The sequence below is a fragment of the Neopelma chrysocephalum genome, unplaced genomic scaffold, assembly GCF_003984885.1.
Source record: "Neopelma chrysocephalum unplaced genomic scaffold, ASM398488v2 Primary Assembly neopelma1_209, whole genome shotgun sequence".
Lineage (NCBI taxonomy): Eukaryota > Metazoa > Chordata > Aves > Passeriformes > Pipridae > Neopelma > Neopelma chrysocephalum.
The window spans coordinates 1076640-1100103 of record NW_020897871.1 but is presented as its reverse complement, the minus strand read 5'-3'; the positions used below and the strand labels follow the sequence as shown (position 1 = coordinate 1100103).

Genomic DNA, 23464 nt, shown 5'->3' with positions numbered 1-23464 from the left:
ATGTTTGTGTCTCACTCCCAGCTCAGCAGTTTGGATGCAGAGGTCAGGTGTGGTGTTCTCAGCCCCGCTGTGCTGGCTTGGGTGCTGTTGTTCTGTTTATTTGTGCTGCTGGGAGTGACACAGTAATTCACATTCCTCCGGGGTTTTAGGACTCCTTGGAATAGCTGCATAGCAAGGCTTTGCTTTGCAATATTTCCGTTCCTTTGCCTGCTCTGGCTATTGGAATGGCAGCTTTTCAGCAGCGTTACAGCAAGCAGAGGTTCTGTCTGTGAAATGTGTTCTGGGAGAGGTGGGGAATGAGCTCCCTGTGACCCAGCCCGAGGGACTGACTCTGCTGCACACTGCAGGCTGTGCTGGGGCACAGGGCAGGGCTCACTAAAGGCTGTGGAACATCTCAGAGAGAAAGGGCAATATCAAACCCTACCAGTTATCTCCTCCTCAGCAGCAAAGTGCAAAAACCAGCCCAATTTGTAACGGGGCCGTGGAAGTGTTTTCAAGGTGTTTTTCTAACAGGGAATTGTGTCTGAATGTGCAGTAGTGATCTTCTGGTTTCTGTCAGGCTGACCAAGGAAATAGCACTGCTTTGGAGAGAGCTGCTCACGTTAATTTGTTCCTTTCTGAGCACATATATTGAAAATTGGGTGTTCTGAGTTGCTTTTAGACGTGCTGTCCTGCCACAAGGAGTGTGTGCTGGGGATGATGTCGTAGTTTGAGGAGAGGGCCATTGTCAAGATGTGGACACTCAGTCACAAGGCCAGTCCTTGATTTGATGAGAAATTAAGATTTAATCTCTTAAAAATTATGAAAACTGGTAGTTTTGCTTTATTCTTTATTGTTTATATAGATACCTAATGATAAACTGGACTAAAAGTGACCATGTGTTCTGTTCTTTCCTTGGGATGAATGATGCAAAATAATGGTCATAAACTGGTACTAAGAATTTCCCAGTTTTCTTTGTCTCACAGTTTTTGATATCTAGACCTGTCTTGTGTTCATTTCTGAGTACAAGTTTCCACTTTGCTTTCCCTCTAAGCCTGCCTTGGTGAGCTGGTTCCAAGAGCCGTGTACGAGCCAAGGGAGCCACAGGAGTGTTACATTCAATAATGGGGGACCACAAAAGGCTCTCTCACTGGAGGTGCATCTTACCAGTTCCCCTTCTTTCACACACAGCACAACTTATTAAGTGAGATTTACTGTGCAGGGAGAAAGAAAAATTTAGGAAATCTAATCTAGCTGTTATTGATTTAGTAAATAATAATGTATTAACATTTTTTTAAATTTATTTTTAATTTTTTAGTCTCTCATACTGAGGTAAATTGTAAAAGAAAAACTTGGTGATGGCTTTTGGCCATCGTTTGTGCCAATGTGTCTTGTGAAATCGGCACTGTAGCTTGGGTTGCGATAAATTCACTTGTTTTATTGTAGTCTAAGGTGCATCTGAGAAAACACCTCAGCTATTTCTTTTCCCTCGGAAGTTTGCAGAAGCAGAATTAGAGCTCAATATGTAGCAATAGAAAATAGATGGAAATTACTGCTCAAATTACCTTTCACTGGTCCGAGTTTATTTACAGCGATTAATATTCCAGTTTGAAATTAAACCACCATTACTTTTTAATAATTAGTTTTTGATTGGCAAATTGGCGAGCACTCGAAACTGGAATATTTTTCCCAGTGATTTTCCAGAGCTGCAGCTCCCAGCAGATGGCAGTGCTGGACTGAATGTGGGTGAGAACCTGCTCTGGTCTGTTCTGAAGAGGTGGCAATTCATGCAGAAGCTCTGATTCACTTCAGGGATTCATTATTCCCTAAATGAGACATTGTAGAAATGAATCTTGGTTTGTTTTGCTTTCCTTTTCCAGGAAAGCAGTGACAGTGAGCATCCCAGGGAAGCCTTGAAATGGCTGAAGATACAAAATAATGTAAAGAGGTGTAGGATTTTTGCCTTAAGTAATCCTGGTTCAATTGACAGAATTTGAAATGCATTTAGAAGAAATGCCCATAATCATGGGATCCTTCATTAAAACTCACTAAGATTGGTTTGGTTGCCCATAAATCTTGATGAAGGAATCTGTCCTTATTTGCTATATACTGTTAGGGCATGTTATGACTATATTATCAAAATATGAGATCCACTCAATAAGAAATATTTAAAAAAAACACCAAACCCCACAAAAGTAGTATTTCCATTTCTGTCTGTAACTCAACAGTGCAAGTTTTTTTTTCATTACCTGCTGGACAATGGAATGTAGGAAGCAATTCATGAGAATGGAGAAACTCAGACTACAGAAGCTTAAAATAAAGTTAATGAACATAATGCTCACCAGGTTTGCTGCTGATTGCTATAGAAAATAGATGTTGTTTCAGAAAATAAAGTTAAAGAAACTTCTTGGGATAAGAATGATCCTCTAAAGTGAAAAAGGAGAAAATACATAAAATACCAACTTCAAAAGCAGTCAGAAATATTTGCTGAGTTGCTTAAAAAAATTACCAACCATGTCTGCAAATCCTGTCGAATTTTCCTTTGACTGTGCTGTTAGGAGCTTAGGAGCTTACTTGCTCATTTTGTTTGTTCTAGTTTTTTTCCTCATTCACAAATGAAAAAAGAAGGATTTTAGAAGAAACTGGCAGTGTGCCACTCTTTGGGATTTTGATAGGAGAGTCTCCTCAAAGCCATCACTGCTATAACTACAGACCAATTTGTGTTGATGCAGTAGCAAACTAGACTGAGTGTAGCAGCCTTTCTTCCTTAAGGAAATTAAACTTGCAGTATGGATACCCTGGGTCTCCAGCTCTGAGAGGTTTCCAACACATCCTGAATTTTTGTCCCAACAGGCCTTACTGTAGGATAATCATGAACATATTCTTCCTCTGGATGCTGTTGTTTGTTCATGTTTTGTTTACTCCCCAGGATGATTATTCTCGCGCAGAGTCATAAATTCACTCGTGAAATCCTTTCCCGGTAACTCGCTGCAGATTTGGGTGTTACGTAAGGAGGGCTTGCACATGCCTGCTGTGGGCTTTGCCAGATGGCAGCGTGTCCATGGGAAAAGCACTCCCATTCCCTACTCCAGCAACTCCCATCCAGATGAACCCCTGCCATGGACTCCAGACTTGTGGTTGCCCAAGGATGCATTACCAGGGAGGTGACCAACAACATAAACCAACCCCTTCCCGCTGGGGACTGACAGGGTGGGCACAGCCCACAAAGTGACCTCAGTTCATCTGCTGAGCATCCTGGACTAGGTGCTCTGGGTCACCAAGGGAGTGTAGGGCAGTCTTTGTAAGGCACAGCTCCTAGAGCAAAGACCTCCTGAAATCTCTGAGATTTTGGAACAGGCTTTGCTATTGTGTGCAGAAGAGAACAGGTCCTGTTCTCACCCCTGTAGTCACTGGGGAAATTAATTCCATAAATGTGAATCCTTCAGTTGTGTAATTATTGCAACTATTGCTAAGCATGACTATATGTCAAAAGAGAATGTTTGTTTGCATTTTAGTTGCTTCACGTCTGTTACACTACCATTTTTTAGCAGTAAATCTCAGATTTGACAGCATTTAGTTGTGCAAAGTAGACAGTGCTCATCTGGGAAGGGGGAGAGATCTTGGAATCCTGCTCCTGTTCAGCAGTGGCCTCTGCTCCTCACAGCTGGGAGGGCTGGGGGCTGCTGGGGGCTTGCAACAACCCTCACTGGGAGATTGCTGCTCAGTTCCCTGGCACACTGTTGGATTTGCAGCTGCCCAGTCTGAGGGACAGCGGGATGCTCCATATTGCTCTACTGCAGGGCTGAACACGACCCGAGGGAGATGCAGCCCTTGCCTAGAGCAGCCCATGCAGCTGTACAGCAAACCCTTGGGATAGTGTGGGACTTGTTTGATTCCACTGTTCATGAAGCACTACAAGCTCAGCTCACATATTGTTTTACAAATGATGAGGAGGGTGTGAGCCATTGTGGGATTTTGTATTATTATAATGCATAATTAGAGCAAAATGAATGTGTCTCTCTCTCACAGAAATTTTTTGTTTTCAGTTCAGCTCCTAATTAGACACACTATGAGCAGATGAAGTGTTTGCACAGCTGTCTCCAGAAATGCCTGTCAGATACCACTGTCACAAAAGTCCTGTTTCTCATCTCTGATGTCTCCCCCTGTGTCACAACATCCTTGAGGCTTGGGGTCTGTTTTGTGTTACAGATCCCAATAGATTTACCTGACTTTTAGCTTTTTGCACTGTTTCCATGTAGGGATTTTTAAAGTCCGTATTTCCAAGGTCAGCCTCACCTGGGGAAGGGGTGGGTAATGCTTCCTGTCTAGAGTATGAATTGTGGGGCCAGTTTACTGTAGTGAAAAATATAATTCACTGACTTCAGCAGTATTAGAAAATTCTTTTGTTCCCTTATCTGTAGTGGGAAGCTGAATAAAACTCAGGAACACAGGCTCTTAGTTATTTGGCATTTTAGAGAATATTGAAATCAATAAACCAAACATGAGTATTTGAAGTAGAGACAAAATTATATATGATTGTACTTTAAAGTAAAATGTTAAAATACAAGGTGGTTAGATTAGTTTTCTAACATATTTGGGAAGCTTAAACAAAAGCGAAAAAGTGATAATGGCAAAAACATTTTCTGTTTTCTTAGTATCCATTTGCACTGAGAATTATCAGTTTAATGTAATTCCGAGGGCTGTTGTAACTTGAGTATCTTGAAGCAATTGGGTTTTTGTGGCAGCATTCTGGACCTTCCTCTAAAGCCAGAGGGTAGATAAAATGCATGTTTCTGAGCCTCATTCTTCCATAATAACTGATAAATTAATATTTTTGCTCTCCTCAGCACAGGGAAGAATCCTTCTTCCCTTGTGGGAGCAATTGCACTGGAGGTACCACCCACCTTTCTGATGCACTGGGAATCTTGTTTGGGGTGAGAGGAGACTGTCACGAAGCCAATGGAAACTGTGTGTGAGAGAAAAAAATCCCACCTTAATAATATTCAGTAATTCAACTGAAAATAGGAGAAGTAGCATGGAAAGCATTAGCAATTACAAGTAATTTAATCCATCTTGATGTCAGTGATTAATTTCCTTGTGGGTTGTTGCTAATGCTGCGTTAAATACATAGAGAGTGTTCTTACTGTTGCTGTTAATATGCTTTTTCTAGTAGATTTAAACTATTTTCAAGTTGGGTTCATGATACATGTCATACCTAACGCCCATCCCTGAGCCCAAGCAGACACCTGACTTATGATATTGAAATATTCTCACTGTTTCCAGCCAGCTCCTGTGTGGGACTCCTGTCTGGCCCTGCTGCTCTTGCAAAGAGAAGGTACCCTAAAGCTGGTAAAGCCAGGATGGTCATGGATCTATTTAGCTATTTATCTGATTTATCTATTGATTGGAAACAGGTTTTTAGCCAATCAGATCTACATTTCTTCCTACAGAAGAGGGCAGCAAAAGCCATATGCTCTTTCCTTACAGCATCTCAGCAGATGCTAAGCCAAGATTAAGTTTTCTGATTGATCCAGTCAGGGCAGCACTTGACTGTCTGAAGTATAAACATAAAAGCATAAGTTTCAGTTACCTGGAAAAAGTTGAAACATCAAATACTGTTTTACACCACTTATTTGGGCTCTATTCAAACTGGACCTCTAGTGTTTCTGCAACGTGACACTAGTGATAGAATTGGAAGAGACTGGATCTGCATGATGGAGATGAAAGGATACCTGAGCCTAAGATAAAGCAATTGCTGATCTGTGAAAAATATTTTTATCTTCAGCTCATTTAAACCTAGTTCAGCATTGGTAGAGTCACAGAAGTATTGCTACGAGGGTGTAATCCTGTGGGGTTCCAGGTGGGGACAAGAGTGCCCAGCCTTGCCTGTGGCACCAGTGGCACTCTCTGCCAGGGCCGGGGGTGTGTGTCTGCAGTGAGGTGTCCTGGCACTCGAGGCAGTCCTTCCTCCTCCACGTTCCCCTGGGTCTGGTCCCTGCGTGGGGCTCAAGATTTAGGGTCTGACATGAGGACTGAAGGTTTGATGTTGTACTTCAGCTGGTTTAGCTCCAAGGTCTGGGTGAAAGGTGTGCCTCTCCCACTCTCCACATGTGCATGACTTTCACTCTTCCCTCTCCTTCTTACCCTTATTGACCAGTTCATTCATAATCTCATCCACAGAACAAGCTCAGAGAGGAACAAGCTGGAGAGGTTTTCAAGATGCAGTTTCTGAATTAAGTGCCGGATCCTCAACGGTGAAAATCCAACCAGTGTGATAGCTCAACGCGTTATATATAACACTTTTTAGTGTCTCCAGGCATAAATGATTCAAATTTACTTACCTCACAGAGTCACACGTCTTAGAGGTATTTGAAACACCTTAGAGAACTCAGTATAAATAGAAAAAATAGAAGACCGATAAATTTCTGCTGAAGATTTTATTGACAATATGGATTCAGTCTCAAAGATTCTTTCTCTTCATTCTGGTTTATACGGCTTTTCAGGAGTTGCCAGAAATTACCTCCTGGCAGTGTAAAGTCTTCAGGCTCACCCTGGTTTTTTTACTTCAATAAGAAAAAAGTAAACTAACATATCTCTACATTATATTTCTAAATGGTTTGGGTTTTTTTCTATCATAAGTGGCTGAATTGTGAGACATTTTTGCCACTTCAAGGTAATTTAGCGTGCCTTCCATTCTAAACAGGAGTGTTGCTCATTAGCAGGTTGTACCAATCTGTCTTGGTTATCAGCAGATGAGTTGGTAAGAGTGAATTTAGTTGGTAGGAGACTTGGAAATGACAAATTTGACTTTGTTACTTCAGTCTGCAATGTAATTCCTTTAGTAGATAAGATTAAGGAACTTGGAGCAGCTGGTGCAGAAGACAAAGTTTGAGTCTTCAGCGCTAAGAACCCTTAAAACCTCTACCAGGATTCAGAGCAGTAGTATTTCATAATTTGGCTACTGATGTTTTTCTGTATAAAAGTTGGAACTTTCTGTTCATCTCATGAATACAAATATTTTTATGACCCTAACCCTGGGAAAATGTAGTAGTCCTTCTAATGAGTCTAACAGATTTGGAAAAGGTTATAATGTGTTGCATCACATATGAGGTCTTCTACTGGTGAGGGAATGAACATTTAAAAAGACTGTCATTTGTCATCTAATTTGCAAAAAAAAGCCCTCAGAAGTTACATCGTGACATAAATCTTGCACAGAAGTAATGGGCTAATGGTAAATATTACATAACCAGAGGTGTGGGATTTTGAGACATTACCAAGTGTTTTGGCATGAAAGAGGATTTGTTTCACCTTGAGTGGGCAGAAAATGAGGCATTTTCAGTTAATCATGCTGCTCAAAAGACCCAGAATATTTAAGTTCAAATGAGAGATCCAAGGGTAGGAGGCACTTTCTTCTTCATTAGATCTCTAGAGAAAACACTGTGTTAAGGCACAGAGCAGAGGGACCAATAGAAGGGCTCCAGATTAAAGCCACAAATACGGTTTGGGGGCTTGAAAGAAAAAGATGGCTGTGTTTTAATAAAATTGCATAATCAGAGTAAAGGAGATAGCATTCTGATACATACCAAGGGATGGGAGAACTTGTTAAATAGGGAGGGCTGCTAATAAATTAGGAGAATAAAAAAGGGATTGAATTGGAGATTATGGAAGCCTCTGGAAGTGCTACATATAAAACTGTTGTGAAAAAAAAACCCCTTTCTAGCAAGAGAGATATGCAGCACTGGCAGGGAAATGGAATAATTGCTGTTTAATAAACTTGTGTTCTTTATTGCTAGATGGTTTGTGCTTTATTTTTAAATAAGCTTTTAGATCTGAATCTCTTTGGGCAGTGTCTCTACTGTCTGGGCAGGAAAGTCCTCCACTGAAGAGTGTTTACTGTGATTTTTCATGAGTTTAGCCATCCCTGGTGAAGGAAGTGGGGAAGGGTTTGAGGGTTCAGAGCCTCTGCAGAGCAGGCTGCATGCAGGACCTTTGGTTTATAAGCAGGTATTTAACAAAGTTCTTTACTCCAAGTTGCAGAAGTGAGGGAAGGAAAGCCCTGTTCCAGAGGAGCAGTGCTTCCTACAGACCTGGCCTGCTCAATTTGAGCTGCTGGGGTAGCTGAGCTCTCATGGTCCCCAATAAAAGTGGGCAGATGAGTGATGAAGGGATCCCGTAGCCTGATAGAATTAGCTGTGTCAGAGGTTCCAGGGTTAGGCCATCTGGGATGACTCCATCGTGTGCCGATACACCAGGACCATAAGTGCTTACCTTTGTTCCTAGTAGTAATTCTCTTTCCATAGATTCAGATTGACAAGATTGCTATAGGAGTAGTGGAGGCAGTGATTTCAAATGAAAACACACAGTGAAGCCTGAGACCTTACTGGCAGAAGCACTTTTTTGTTTATGAATGCTCTGTTTTCCCCTTCAGAAGGCTAGACTAGGACTTCCAGTGAAGAACTGCATTAGCCGTGTCCTGCCTGTCGTACTGTATTTTTATGAAATGAGTCAAGTTTCAGGTGGGGTTTCTGTGAATTGTCATCTCACACTGTGAATGGCTCCAAAGAGCAATCCTTGTGTCCTTGCCATTGCAGTGCTTCCCCTGGATTCCAGCTGAGTGATTAACAGCAAAATGCAACTGGCCTGATACAAATGTGAGCTATGGAACCTGTTAAAATAACCTGTGCTGTTTCAGAGCCAATAAAGTGTGCTGCTGTGCAGATTTACAGGCTCCTGGTAATGGAGATTATCATTAATCTGATGAAATCCAACTCAACAGGGAGCACTTCTAACGGTACAAGTCACACATTTGATGTGTTCTGTCATTTATTTTGTGGTGATGGTCTGCTTCTTCTGAGGCAATTTCTATATGAAGTAATAGCTTGAGCAAACGTGTTTTATGTGAGAGTGAAATACTGGCTGGGTCAAGTGCCAAGAGCATAACTTCACATTGCAGAAACAAAAAGAATGTGTTTTAAATCCAAATAGGTCTTTGTAGAACCCGAATAACACTTCTAAGAGTATCATGGTCTTTAAAAGTCAGGTTTTAAGTAGAATACTTATATTTTGTAAGTCTCCTATCTATCTCTTGTTGCAGAAACATGGAACAAGTAAATAAAGGGAAGTCTGTAAATCAGCATATTTACAGTATTCTTAATATCTTCTTCTAATTAGTCATTATAGCCTCATCAGAGCAGTTCCAAAGGATGAGTTTTATTAGCTTGGCTGATTGGTTGGAAGTCAACATAGTGAATGTTGGTACTCTCAGATCCAGAGCACATTGATGTTGAGAGAGATTCCCACTAGTTTCAGTAGATTGTTGTTTAATTCACATCAAATGAAAATACTGTGCAGATCTTACCATACGCTTACTTTTTGTAACAGTTTCTTATAGTTTTCATGTATTTACAAAAGTCTTCTTTTTAAAAAGTTGAATTAAAGAATTAGTTATTTCTATTCAGACTTGAACACTGATCTTACTTTCTCTTCAACGTCATCTGTTCTGTCACTGAGTGACACAACATTTTTTAAGTCCAGCAAAGTCCGGCTGAGTCTGTGGCATTACTCTGCCAGTATGTTTACATGCATGTGGTAATTCCAGTGAACCAGTTATCTGAGCATATTATGTGTATTTGGATGTATATATGTACATTACCTTGCTTGCAGTGAATCCCACCAGCTGTTTACAGATGTTGGCAGTGTGCAGTTTGTATGCTCTGGAGGGGGCTACTGATCTAAATGATGGACAAACTTTTGTCCTGTTGTAGCAATTATTGTGCTATGATTATTTTAGAGCATACAGTCTTCTTATTGATCAGATCAGTAATTAGTTTTGACTTTAATAAAGGCTGTTGCTGATCAGCTCATCATTGTGTTAATGCAAATTGTAGTGGCATGACCCTATTGTTGATTTTGTTGTCAGTCAAAAGTACCAGCAGTTTTAATGCTTCATTTATATGAAATGGAGCCACAATGAAACCAGATTGGTTTCATGGCATAGTAAAATACTGTGGAAAAGTATGTAGATACTGTGTAGTGGAAGAGGGAAATATATCATGTCTTTTTGATATATTTGAAACACTTTTAATGATTAATGCTTAATTCATTGTCCTTGCCAAAGTTCAGTGAGTGGTATGAGTTCGTGTTAGGCTGCATCTATGGCTACTGCATTTTCTATAGTTTAATGTTAAATGTGCAAGGTTTTCATCCAGAAAATGAACTGTGAAGCAAAAAATGCATAAATATTTCCCATATATTTTGAAAAGATTCTGACTGGAAGAGGTCACACTGGTGACTCCAGTAGGCAGCATCCCTACTAGAGCTGTCTGCTTTCTCTCAGCTGGGCTTTGGAAAGCAGTGTTTGAGTTTCAGATGCATAATGGCACCACTTTCTTTCCTTCTCATGTACAATGTAAGAAATCATCAACAACAGGCAGCAAATGTTCCCTGAATTGGGGCATATTTGTTTTTTAACTTTACTCCTACTGACAGCTCACCTCACACGAGACCCTGTCCCTGGAAGCTCTGAGAGTTGATATGCAGTTGTTCTGTGCTCAGGACCAAGAGTAATAAGGCTTAATAGGAATTTCAAACTACAATTGAGTGGAATTCTGTAAATTCTTTAACTTTTGTTCCCCATCTCCCCACAGTAGAAAAAAAATAAAATAATATAAGTATGTAATAAATGTCTTTATGATAGGATTGCACATTCCTTATATTGAAAATGGGAAATTCAAGTCAAGCAGGGCATGACTTTATTTCCTAGGCAGAGTAAATAAAATGAAAGTTAGATTCTATTTCACAGCAGTTTCTTAGAATTTGTTCTGAAATGCCTGAGTAATGAGTCTGTAAGTTATTTTTTAGAGATATCAAGATAAATTTTTGCAGTTTTTTGCTCAACATTTGGAGAATATCATGGAATATTATAGATTTTTATAAAATTTGTTCTTAAAGCTGCTTTGAAATGAAGTCTCTAAATGATTAAATTTTGCATTTGTTTTCAAGCCCCAGATTGCCTAACTTCAGTACTTACTATTACTGTTTATTTTCAAAGCTGAAGTCATTTGTTGAAAGGTGAATCATGTCAGAGTTTAGTTGTTTGGAGGTTGCCTCATCTAAATGGTGTTTAAGTAGAAAGACTGAATTTAAAGGAATAGCACCTCACTAATTAATAATTAATTAATATTTTCATTATCTCCCTAACCAATATGTGCACTGGACTTGGGGGTAAAGAGTAGAAGAACCTGTCTTTGGCTCTCTGTGGTTTCCCAGTTCCATTTTCTTTCTGAAAGAAGAAATCAGTTGCTGATATTTGTTAAAGTGAACATTGGGGGAGGTTTAATCTCTGTGTATGACCAAGTTACAATTCAGCTTTGAAGGAACTGAGTATTATTTTAAGCTTATTTTTTAGTGTTCAAGAGGCAGCTATACCATGATGTAGCCAACATAATTCTGTTTAAATTAAATTTGTGTCATGTGATGTCCAATAATGCATTTCCCTCACCTGTTGCTGCCTCAGAAATAAAATCCAGGAGCTCATCCTGTTCCCAGCAGAATTCAGCAACATTGCTGTTAAATCCATGGGGATCAGAACAGGAGTTTTAAATATTTTTTGCAGTGGTAAATCTTAGTTTTCAGAGAGACATTAGAGCTGTCTTTGTGAATTGGATGTTTTCTCCTGAGGCAGATGTGGTGTTATCTTTGATCATGAGACCTTTCTCTCTGGTCTGGCACAAATAACCTGGGTTATCCTGCCTCTGTTAGGTTAAAATGGTCCAGGTGATGCTTCAACATAAACAGCACTATAAAACTTAAGCCAGGTCCAGACATCTTCAAAGCTTTCCAGAGGTAATATTCATATTCCCAACATGGGATTTCAAAACAGATTTAGAAAGAAAAACAAGTGATCAATGATATTTCTGTAAGTTACACTTGTGCCACAGGATATTTAACTTCTACTTTCGATATTGGCAAAAATATTTGATAGCATTCAGGTAAGTATGCACCTCCTATGATAAAACAATGGATTTCAAACTTCATCTTGCATGTGTATTTATTGCAAGAATACAGTATAAACCCATAACACAAATGCTTTCTTCGTTGTTTTCTTCTTATCAATTGCACATTTGTACAGAATGGATTGTTGGGCAGTATTTTAGTGCATGATTTCAGTATAAACACCTTCTTTGCTTTCTACCATCCCTTGTCCATAACACATAAGATATCCTTAAGAAATATGCTGCCAAAGAAAGTATTGCCAGTTGTTTATTATGAAGTTTGGTTCTTCCACTATTGAAACCAGTGGTGAAACTCTTCTGGCCCACGGTGGGAATAAGATTTTCCATAAGCAAAAATAAATTGTTTTAATGTGTAGTATGCATAACTTTCACTGGTGAAGTGGACTTTGTGTAATATAATAGCATTTTGTCAGATGTTGAAAATGGGCAGTTACTTTTTTTTAACACTTGAGAGGGTGTTCTGTGGTGTTCTGGTTTTGGATTGTGCAACAAATTTGTGCTTGCTTGTAATAGAAGTGGGAAGGGTAGTCTAAGCTTTGGCTTGAGCAAAGAAAGTGCAGAGAGACTGAAACCATATCCCTTTTCCAATGTCGGAGCCTTAGAGTAGTTCCCTTCTATCAACAGATTTACCTTGTTTTTTAATTTCTCTTTTACTCCAAAGCAGATCCATGCTGCCTAAGGGATACAATGGACAAATTCCTAGAAGAATGTCATTGTTAGGCCTGGGAGACTGGATCAGGGAATTCAGTTCTGTTTTATTGCCTCAATCCTGGCACTTATTATAATTACTCATAAGATCTCCTTCCCATTAATTACTTCAACTCAAGTTATAGTCTAAAGAAAGGAAAACTGATCAGTAAACCAGGCACTTGCAAATTTGTCAACAGCCTTCAGTACCTCTGATGCTTTCTTTAAAAACAACGTAAAGTTTCTAAGCACAGTGTTTCCAATAAACCACTTTTCTGAACAAATAACGTGGATAAAGATGAACATGAGTGGTTGCTGGGAAGTGGTTCACATTGACATTCATTTCCACTGGCACTGTTCACTTTAACAAGAGCAAGATTGCACCTGTTTAGTGGAACTCCTTTCAGATTAATAAATAACTGTGAAACATGTATTTCAGTATGTTTTAATATTTCAGCAGGTTTTCACTTTAATGTTGAAAATCACACTATGCTTTTTATCACAAAGTACTGCGTGATGGGATGTTAAGGATACGAGGATGTCAAAGGACAAAGAATTGTACATGTGTAGTAGACAGGTACAATTATTATGTATATATGTTTTTAAGATACTTGAAGGCCTTACAAGCAGCTTTTCTGTAGCTACTGATTACAGATACATATATCCTTGATTTTCTCTCTCCCTTTTTTCCTGCAGGGCCAAGGCTTTTCGTGGAAAAAAGGTCCATGGAGAATATGACATAAAGGTTGAACAGGTAACTGACTTAATCTGAATGTTATTTTTGTATTTGTGTATTTATACAAATACAGATATATAATACATACCTCCCGGGAGGAATTGAAAAGGCATGTAGGTGTGACTCTTAGGGACATGGTTTAGTGGTGGCCTTGGCAGTGCAGGGTTAATGGTTGGGCCCCTGATCTAAGAGGGATTTTCCAGCCTGAATGATTCCATGATTCTATGTGCATATGTGTACAGACACACACGGTCTCCTCCCATCCCACTGGGAGGGAGTGACTGAGTTGCTGTGTGGGACTGAGCTGCCAGCTGGGGTTAAACCACAACAGCCCTTTTTTGGCACCCAATATGGGCTCTTTTTACAGGATTTTGACCATAATTTGCACAACATGAAAAACATCTTGTATTCAAAAGTTGTTGCTTAGAGACGTTGAAGTTCCCAGACACTCCATGAATGACTTGTGGCATTTCTGTATCACTAATTCCTCACTCAAGAATATAAATGCACTCTGGTTGCAGTGCTAGTGTGTGGGGTTTAAAAAAACCCTGTAACAAATAGGAATAAATATGGGGATATATTCAAGGTGTATTAGAATTATGGCTTTTTTATTTAAGCTGTATATCTGAAAGTAGGGAAGTAAATAGGTCTTTTACTTACTTTTCTTAATTTATTTACTTTTTCACCGCTTTTCAATCTTGAATTCTACAACTAGATCCCGCTGTAAGAAGCATCAGTACTTAAACTGAGTTGTTTTGTCATAGAATTTCAAAGAGTGAGGGAAAATGATCACTAGCTGTGTGGATCCAGCTTATCTAAATTCACTGTAATAGTACAGCATCCATTCTTTACACCATTGAATATCTGCTGATGCTCTTGGCTTGGAAACATGCAAGGCTTTGCCAGAGATCTTCAAGAGTTTTGAGGGAGAGGCAGGAAAAAGAAGACAAGCTATTTTGTCCCAAAGTGCCATTCACACCTAGATCAGAGCACACATTTGACATCACACACACTGTCTCTTTAATAGGAACAACAGCTCAGTTTAAGCCTGGAATTTCCTTCGTAGGGTCTGTTGTGGGACCAGAATTGCCTTTAATCAGTGAGAGACTGGAAGTTTCTGAGCCACACTGATCACTTTGTAACACATCAGCACTGTGACAATTGAATATAAATAGTTATTCACAACTGCTTCAGAGTTCCATTGCTGACACCAGAGCAGTATTTTATTTTACACTGCCTACAGCAACCTATCTTAACACAACAATATTTTCTATCATGTATTAAGCTTTTAAAATGATTTCTTATTTGGAGAGTTCAGTTGTCAGTCTCAGATTCAATAGATGGTAAACGATTCTTTGACCTTGTCAGTACTTACACAAATATTTCATTCTCCCACCATTTATACTGTTTTTAAAAAAACTTAAAATGTCCCCTGTGCTCGGAATGTTCTGATGCTGATCCCAGAAGGTGTAAAAGTGTAGGGGATTTAAAGGAGAGAGCTGTGTGCTGGAAATCAAGCACATACTGCAGCAGTGGAGTTGGAACAGTGGTTGGAAGAGTCAGCACTCCCTTCACTGGGCACCAAACTGTGAGAGCCTCACACAGATTTTACTGGGGAAGACTTTCAGTGATACCATTTTTCAAGAGGAGACTAATGAGAATTGTGACACTCTCTATTCTGTGCTGGTGTCCGGGACAGCAAAGACGCTTTTATTTATCCCCCAGAAGACAGTTGGCTGCATTTCAATTATTCTGCTGGGTAATGTTATTGTAAAGTGCCTTGAGAGTCTAAGCTGGTGAAAGACTGTGGATAAATGAAAAACATCCTGTCCTTTCTTTTCAAATAACTGTAGATTCAGAGTATGGAAGTGGTTCCTTTTAAATTCCACATTTCCAGTGTGAGAAGACTTTTGAAAAAGTTCTTTAATTGTGAATTTTGTGAGACAATAGTTCATTAGCACCAGATCTTTTTAAAAGAAGAGTAAATGCACGTGAAGGAAATAGAAAGGGCTAAGCTATATGAAGAGACACTAAATTCTATAAGACAGTATTATTTTTATCCCAATGATTTTAATGCTGCTTTTGTACTATTTTCTTCAAAACGTTATGTAAATGTTAGGTCTGTTTGATAACACCATGCAAAGCAAAAATATAATCCCTACATTTCTATGCAGACATGAACAAGTAAATCCACTTGCTACTGCCCCACAGGCCATTTTCATCAATGTTTTTTTACTTTTTGCTTTATTTGGATTAGAATTTGTTCAAATATGATGTGCCATACTTGGCAAATACTGTTGGATTAATGTCCTCTTGGTACTCATTATATTTCAAAGGTATATTGTCAGCAGTTCAGACACTAATGCTTAAAATAAGGGACTTGGGAAAATAAAGATAAAATAAACCAGACTGACTAATGTGAGCCTTGTTTTCATAGGCAGAATTTTCAGAAATCAACTTGATAGCCCATGCTGATGGCAATTATGCAGTAGATGTCCAAGTAATTCGAAATGGCACTAAAGTTGTCAGGTAAGAAAAACTGAACAGAACAACAACAAAAAGCAATTAATGGCATAATGTGTAAAAGGTGCTGAATGGTCTTTTTGTATGTATGCAATAGGGGGTTTGACTGATGGTCATGAAAAATAGGGAAATAAAGTATCTGATCACTGCAGTATGTCCTGCTCGTGACAGGAAGGGCATATCTTGACATTTTGATCATAGGAAAGATAGGTTTGATTAAGAAGGGAATGAACTTCAGTATAAAGAATACATAATTGGGAAATAGGGTTATTGATTTAGGTTTTATCTTTGCTTTGCAAATACACACAGTCTTGGTGAGTCTGTACTTGCCAGACTTTCCTAGTATTATTTATTTCCAATGTTGAATATTTGCTGTTGAAACAGGCCAAGGAATAACACTTCTCTCAGGCCAGTTACTGGAATATCACTGTCTGAAAGATTTCAGTTTAAATGCCTGAGATTTCCCAATAGGCTGTTTTGTCCAAAAAAGATGATGCTAATTGAAGACCTAATAATTTAACATTATTTTTTTCAGTGAGACATCAACAGCCTTGTAAATGTAAGGGGAGAAAACAGGGGTATGTCTGGGCAACGTAAAAGCTTAAGCAAAATTATATCAGTCAGTCCTATATTTTATCTAAATTGTGAAATTGCTCCTATTTTGGCTGGTGCAGTTGTGTGAGTGAAGCCTAGCAGTTTTTTGGCTGAATTGTAATCAGAAAGGTAGAGCCAATAGTGATCTTGGATTTTACTGCTCATGTTTTTCTGTGGGCAAGAGTGAGAGGTCAGGGAGCTGGACAGCATGTCTTGGATCTTCATGGCTTTGCACAACATCTGTCCAAATAAAAGATGTGAAAATTTTTACTCATTCATGTAATGAAAGTCAGGGAAAAAAAATGAAAATATGTTTATGCTTCAAAACTCACAACTGTTTAATATGTTACATGTTCTGAAAATATTGCAGCTTAATACAACAACAATAATCTTGTGCCAAATCCACAAAATTATTTCCTAGGGTTGGTGGGATTTTTTTACCCAATGATACAGGTTTTGGAGCCAGGAAATCTTGATCACTGTTCCTTAGTGGCTTTTCTGTAGGGAGTTTTCCAAAAAAAAGAACAAAAATATTGAGGCCAAATTAACATGAAAACATGTCAATAGTTTATGAGTTGAGAACCTCCAGAAAACAGCATCTACAAAAGTGTATATTTGTAGTTCATGAGAAAACTTAGCAAAACTGCTGCTTATGTCATCAGATAACTCTGATAATGAGATGACAAGGGATTTTGTAATCTCGTCAGTTTTATGGGTAATTTATTTATCCAAAAAGAACTGCCTGAAGTTGATAAACGTCCCTCAAACCTGGTGTGAGATACCTGCATGTGTGTGTGTGTTTTGTGGAGTGAGAGGGAGATTGAGACATGATGGGAGAGCAGTTTTCTGTTTCTGTGATAACTAGAGATATGTGTTATTAATTTGAGGTCCAAAGTGACCAGATTTATGGGCAGAATATTGGTTAGCAAAATCAGAGCAATTTCAGTGACAAAATTTTTCTGTCTCAGTTTAGGTGGGAAAAAAAATGTGTAACAGGCACCTACTTGTTTGGTTTCTGGGAATGAAAGTCAAATCCTGAAAAATTATATCTTATGCTACATGAGGCTGAGGTTTTGGATCTTACAGGTGCTTAAGCCAGGCTTAAGATTTTTCTCATGACCTTTTTCTGTATACAGTCACTGGCCAGCATTAATTACAGAACTAGAACAATTATGGGAATGTATCATATTCCTTTGAGGAGCTTTTGCTAAGGAAAAGATATTTCTTTATTTTTAATTTTTAAAAACTATGTTCCCTCAATTCCCCAATTGTTTCCTTAAATGGGTCTTTTAAAGGACATTTTCTGTTCTTTTATTTAAAACCATGGTGCTGTCTATGGATGTGTTATCCCCTTAGCACTGTTTTAGGTGATGGAGGTGGTCTCTTTCTTTCACTGAAGGATCTGCAATTTTGGTTGTTAGTCCTATAAGTATTAGAGGCTAGTAAATTGGATTTCCATGTTTCAAATTCTTGACACAGCACCATGAAACCCAGATCACAAATTCTTAGAGCTGTGCTGCAAACATATCTTAGGAAACCTATTTAAAGGCAGTCATTTCTTTACAAGTTTTGGTCATTGAGCTACAGTGCTGTTTTAATGACTCTTGACAGCAAATCTATAATGTTTCTTTTGCCAAATCATGCAAGTCTGGTTTGGGTTTTATTTGCACTGTCAGTGGTAAAACACTGGCACAGGTTGCCCAGAGAAGCTGTGGCTGCCCCATCCCTGGAAGTGCCCAAGGCCAGGTTGGACGGGGCTTGGAGCAACCTGGGCTGGTGGAAGGTGTCCCATGGCAGGGAGTGGAACAAGATGGGCTTTAAAAACTCCCTTCCAACTCAAACTGTTCTATGATTCTGTGATTTGAAAGCCAAGTTAAGAATCCAGATAATCTACTTTGACTACTGCATTCAGGCTGGAATCTCAAAATTGCTAAAGCCATGTTAAACATGGATTTTAGTTATTTTGGCTTGTTTTCCTGGAGTGAGACCTTCTGAATCATTTTGTGATCTTCAGAGTTTCTCATTCCAGTATACAGCTTCTATTTATTCAAGACATGTAAATAATTACTCTAATTTACCCCATAGTTACACATCTTTCAGGAAGTTGATAGCTTCAAGCTACTCAGGTTTTTTTTCCAACTATAAAATTGGAATGCAGAAGAAACTCTTTCAACAGTGAAGTTTAGGAGCAAATTGCCCCTGTGCTGGTGGCTCTCTCCTGTTGTACTGTTTCTTCTGTTTTCCATAACCTTCTTCAGTAACTAAATGTCAGGGTTTGAGTAAAGGTGGTGTCAGACTGTTCTCAAAGGGGCAGGGTGATAGGGCAGGAAACCACAGGCACTGCAGCAGGGGAAATGCTCATTAGATACAAGAGGGAAAAGAGGGCTAAAATGCAGTTGTAAGTTTAGAAATTCATTTTGACAAATCTCTTGATCAAAAGCTGAATTGTGATTATCTCCATTTTGGTGTGATGCCTTTTGGCAGCAATGGTGTTGCTTCATCTCTTACTGTCTTGAAAACAGCCTGACAATAGTTATGGAAAACATTTTTTCCCAAAAAGCTTACGTTTCTGGCAGAGCCAATTGCCTGCTTTAGTTTTGATTGTCTTTGCTCAGAAATGGGAGTACACAAGCTTAAGAACATGCTCAGAGTTTATATATGTGATTTTTATATGTGTGTTTCTTTCAGGAAAACAACCCGAAATCAATGATAATTTCTCTTTCCTCTTAATGGAGTCACATTATTGAGGAGATGCTGATGTTTTCTGAACATCAGTTGAAAAATGATGCAGTGCAGATTTTCATAGAGCCATCACAAGTCTTTTCCATCTTGTAGCATTTACCTTTGGTTCGAGTGGTCTTTCAGCCCTTCTCTACCCCTCGGTTTTTCCCTTTGAATAATTTGCTCTTGAAGGAAAAACACTCATATCATTGACTATTAGCAATGTCTCTTTTTCCTGCTAGATCATTCAGGCCTGACTTTGTCCTTGTTCGACAACATTCCTTCAGTATGGCAGAAAATGAGGATTTCCGTAACCTGATCATCGGGCTGCAGTACGCTGGCATCCCCAGTGTCAACTCCCTCGAGTCCATCTACAACTTCTGTGACAAACCCTGGGTGGTAAGTGATGCACCCAAAACTTCTGCTATTGCTGCAAAGCCAGATAGTGCCTTTTTTTTGATTGCTGCTTTAGTTCCCCTTCATGAATATTGACTATCAGATTGCAAAGTTACTCTGCTGAGCAGTGAAGCAATAGTGAAAGGAATAAAAAGTAAGCTTAAATCATTTTTGTTTTCAAAGAGACAGTGTGGAGACAGAGAGAAAAAAATATTTGTAGTACAACCAGTGATCTAAGTGAGGAAGCTAAGGGAAAGGCTGTCCCCTGCTAACATACTTCCTCAAGTGAGGAGAGTGTGTTTATTCACAATTTGTCTGGGAAAAGCAAGCTGAGAATATTTTTCATATTTGTGGTTTTGAGCATAATTTAAACAGACTTTAGCCAGTGTTTTCCTTGTGCCTGTGAAATTTTGGGGGCTCTGCTGTAGCAAGGAAATCTGAAGCTACTCGTTTCCTCATTTCAAAGCCCTTTTCATGATCCTGTGCCTGTGGGGTAGGAGTTGCTCCTTTCAGTTACACCTGGAGAGTCACTGGTCTTTGCCAGTTTTAGTGTAGGAGCCAATGCAGTTTTTCTTAACATGCTTTGTAGTGATGGAGGTAGAATTTGGTGGTCTTTTTGATTCATAGAGAACTGAACATTGTTAGCCACAAATTACCCATGGTGCAGTCACTATTCCTCTAATAGGTGCATTCAGCTGTCCAAGACCTGACAGAATTTTAAAGAATCCCACATGTTATAAATAGCCAAAATTTCATTTTTTTCTCTGATGTCTGGGTAGGAAAAGAACAGTTGTCAATATTTTTCACACTGAAGAAAAGTTTTACTCTTATACTTTTTATTGCCTTGAAGATGTTTATTTTTTCACATTTACTATGAAAATCCCTCCAAAAAATTGTCAGCAGATTTGAACATATACCTTCTTGCAGCTAATTTTATTATACTTTTATGTTGCAGCAAACTACTGGAGGGAATAAATAATTAATAGAGCATTTATAACTTCTCAGAACACATAATGTACAGTGCTGGATTAATTATTTTCATAAATTACATTTTCTAGCTGTGTGGCATTTCTCAATGGTTTGATTCACTGTATACAATAAAGCTGGGAAGCAAACCCAGGAGCATTTATTTGAAATGATGATGCAATAAAAAGTAAATTAATAATTCCTCCTTACACATTGCCATATCTGTACCTTTGGGTTTTGCAAAAATTCTCCTTTTTTTAGCTGAAATTTCTCTAGCTTGTCTCAGAATAGATATGAGTGAAATGAAAATATTTTTCAGATAATCTTAGTTGAATATAGAGATGCTGAATATTTTTCCCTTTGAGATTTTCTACCTTGCCACTTGTACATCTGACAGCCAAAATATGTTTTCTTTTAAATACCCAAGTTTTGCAGAGCTTCAGCAGGAGTCACATTTCTTATGTTTTTCCTCTCAGAAATAACTATTGTAGAGGCATTTTAGCATCAGACAGGTCACATGCTCCAAACTAATTTCCTTCATGTTTTGATTATCTGACGTAGTTCCCTGAATTGTTTTCATGAAGGTGGATAATAGATCAGGGCCTGCATGTGCCCCCACTGCAGGTCTGTGGACAAGGAGGTTGAACAGCAACGTCCACGTGCTGTGACTGTGGCCAGGCTTGGCTCCACCACCCATCTCAGTCCTGGGTTTTAACTACCCACGACCGTAAACTAAGGCTGGAAACCTGAGATTGGTTCCATTTCTGACTATGGGTGGCACTGTCCCTTAGCTGGGTCCTAATTAGGAGTCTAGACTTTTAATGTGAGCACAAAAATAATTTCTGTACACACAGAAGGGGCTTTGTTTGGCTGTTTAACCTGGAATATCCTACCTTCAGTTCTTTGTGCTCCTGGGAGATGTAGACACAACAGTGGATATCCCAGAGCATCAGATTTAGGAAAGGTGAACACTGGAAGGAGACATGCAGGCTGGTGGGATTGTTGGGATGTTCTGTGCAAGGCCAGGAGTTGGACTTTGATGATCCTTGTGGGTTCTTTCCAACTCAGGATATTCTGTGATTCTATGGAGCTGTTTTAGCCCACGCCCAGAATAGATACTGTAAGGGTAAAACTCCATTAATCCCTTGATTCAGCTGATTTAATGAATGTTCGAATATTGCAGCAGAATCCAGGGATTGTTGGTTTTGCCAATATCATCTTCTACCTTGTTGCATTACACCTTTCTCATGCATCCTACCTGCTTGTGAGAAATCCCTGCTACAAACTGTTTGGGATGCCTGGGAGTGCACTCCTCAGTCTGTTGCTGTATTAAGGGTGAAAAGCACTGATGCTGCTGTGCTCCAACAGAAAGCACATTCTGCAGTCTTGACATCCATGTCAGGTTTGCAATAGTGCAGGTAAGGAATCACATGCTTGGACTTACCCTCCACGTGTCTTTCTGCACAATTCCTTTGTCAAAACCAATGACCTGATATTTGTATGAAAGTTATTTCTATAAACATTGAAAGTTCAAAAGCCCTAGGAAAAACTGGAAAGGAGAACGCCAGATAAAACCATAAGTAACAATCTGTATTAATTCATGAGAAATAGGTTGATTTTCCTGCAGGTAAAATTTGAGTGGCGAAGTGAATTGCAACTTGGATAACAGCAGAAAAAAAAAAAGGGTGTGCAATGGAATGGGCTTTTAAAGAATGGGAAATACTGAATGGGCAATTAATCTTACTTACATCAGTGCAAAATTAGGAGCAGTATAGAACTAGGAAGGGAAGTCTGGGAAGTTACACTACTTATAAAAGGGCTCTCAAATAAAATGAGAATACAAGACCCTTGGTTTTTAAATTGCTGTTCTTCAGAATGTCAGGTGTTTGGTGTTTTTAGAACTCACAGCTCCAGATGCACAACATCTCTTTTCAACCCTGAGGGCAGATTCATAACCTGCATCACAAACTGAAGCACCTGCCCTTAATTTTCCAGCAGGACTCTTTTTGTGCTCTGCCTGCAGACACACCTGCGTTTCTGTGCATTTGCCAATAAACAGTGAACAAATTTGTATTTGACCTGAATTATATTATTGGAAGATGGGGTGTGGTGGGAAGATTGCCAGGAACATACTGAAGTCTTAAAGCTTGTCTTCTCTGGTGTCAGGACATACATAATTCCTTCAAATGCTTGTCAGAAGTTCAGAGCATTGTATAGCCTGGGTGTGAGCAATGTGGCAAAGAAAATGTTGAAATGACTGTTTGTGGTGAGATGTTTGAGTACTGAAACATATTCATGATTTGGGGTTGTTGCAGTGCTCGGTTATTTAACTTCTGTGATAACAACACCTACCTCATGAAAAATTCATGATCGTGGCTTGAGATTAATTCCACTTAAATGCCAGTAAGAATGTCAGAAAGTTACTTAGCTAGGGGGAAAGCGTGAGTTTTATAAATAAAAACTGAGTTCTTTATTGCTGAGTTCATGCAGAGCTGGGGAGGAACCTCATCTGTTCTTGCCCCCGTCTCACCACGTTAGAATGTTTCATTGCAGTGTCACGTGGCAAGAGAATAGTCTTGTGTGTGACATGTCCCAGTCAAATGAGATTAAAATTTTAACTAGATTAATTTACAGCTGCATTGAATTAAGGTGAGGCAAAAACTTATACTATCCTAGATGGATTCCCAATCCATCTTACAGTTTCATTCATGTCTAATGTGTGGATCCTATTGTAAAGCATTATGAAAAGAAAAAGTAAAGAGGAAAAAGAGCATGACTAATTACCCGAAGTTATGATTTGATATTATTTAAAGTAGCAATCTAGACATTTCATTATGCTGTTTTCCTT

General features: G+C 39.0%; 1 protein-coding gene across 1 annotated transcript in view; it reads left to right on the top strand.

The window, feature by feature from the left end:
• Window positions 1–23464, top strand: part of SYN2 (synapsin II) — a 175226-nt gene that overhangs the window by 51105 nt on the left and 100657 nt on the right. Inside the window, exons 2-4 of the mRNA XM_027703173.1 lie at window positions 13377–13434; window positions 15854–15945; window positions 19497–19653. Of these exons, the coding sequence (XP_027558974.1) occupies window positions 13377–13434; window positions 15854–15945; window positions 19497–19653 (307 nt within the window). The remainder of the gene's footprint in view (window positions 1–13376; window positions 13435–15853; window positions 15946–19496; window positions 19654–23464) is intronic.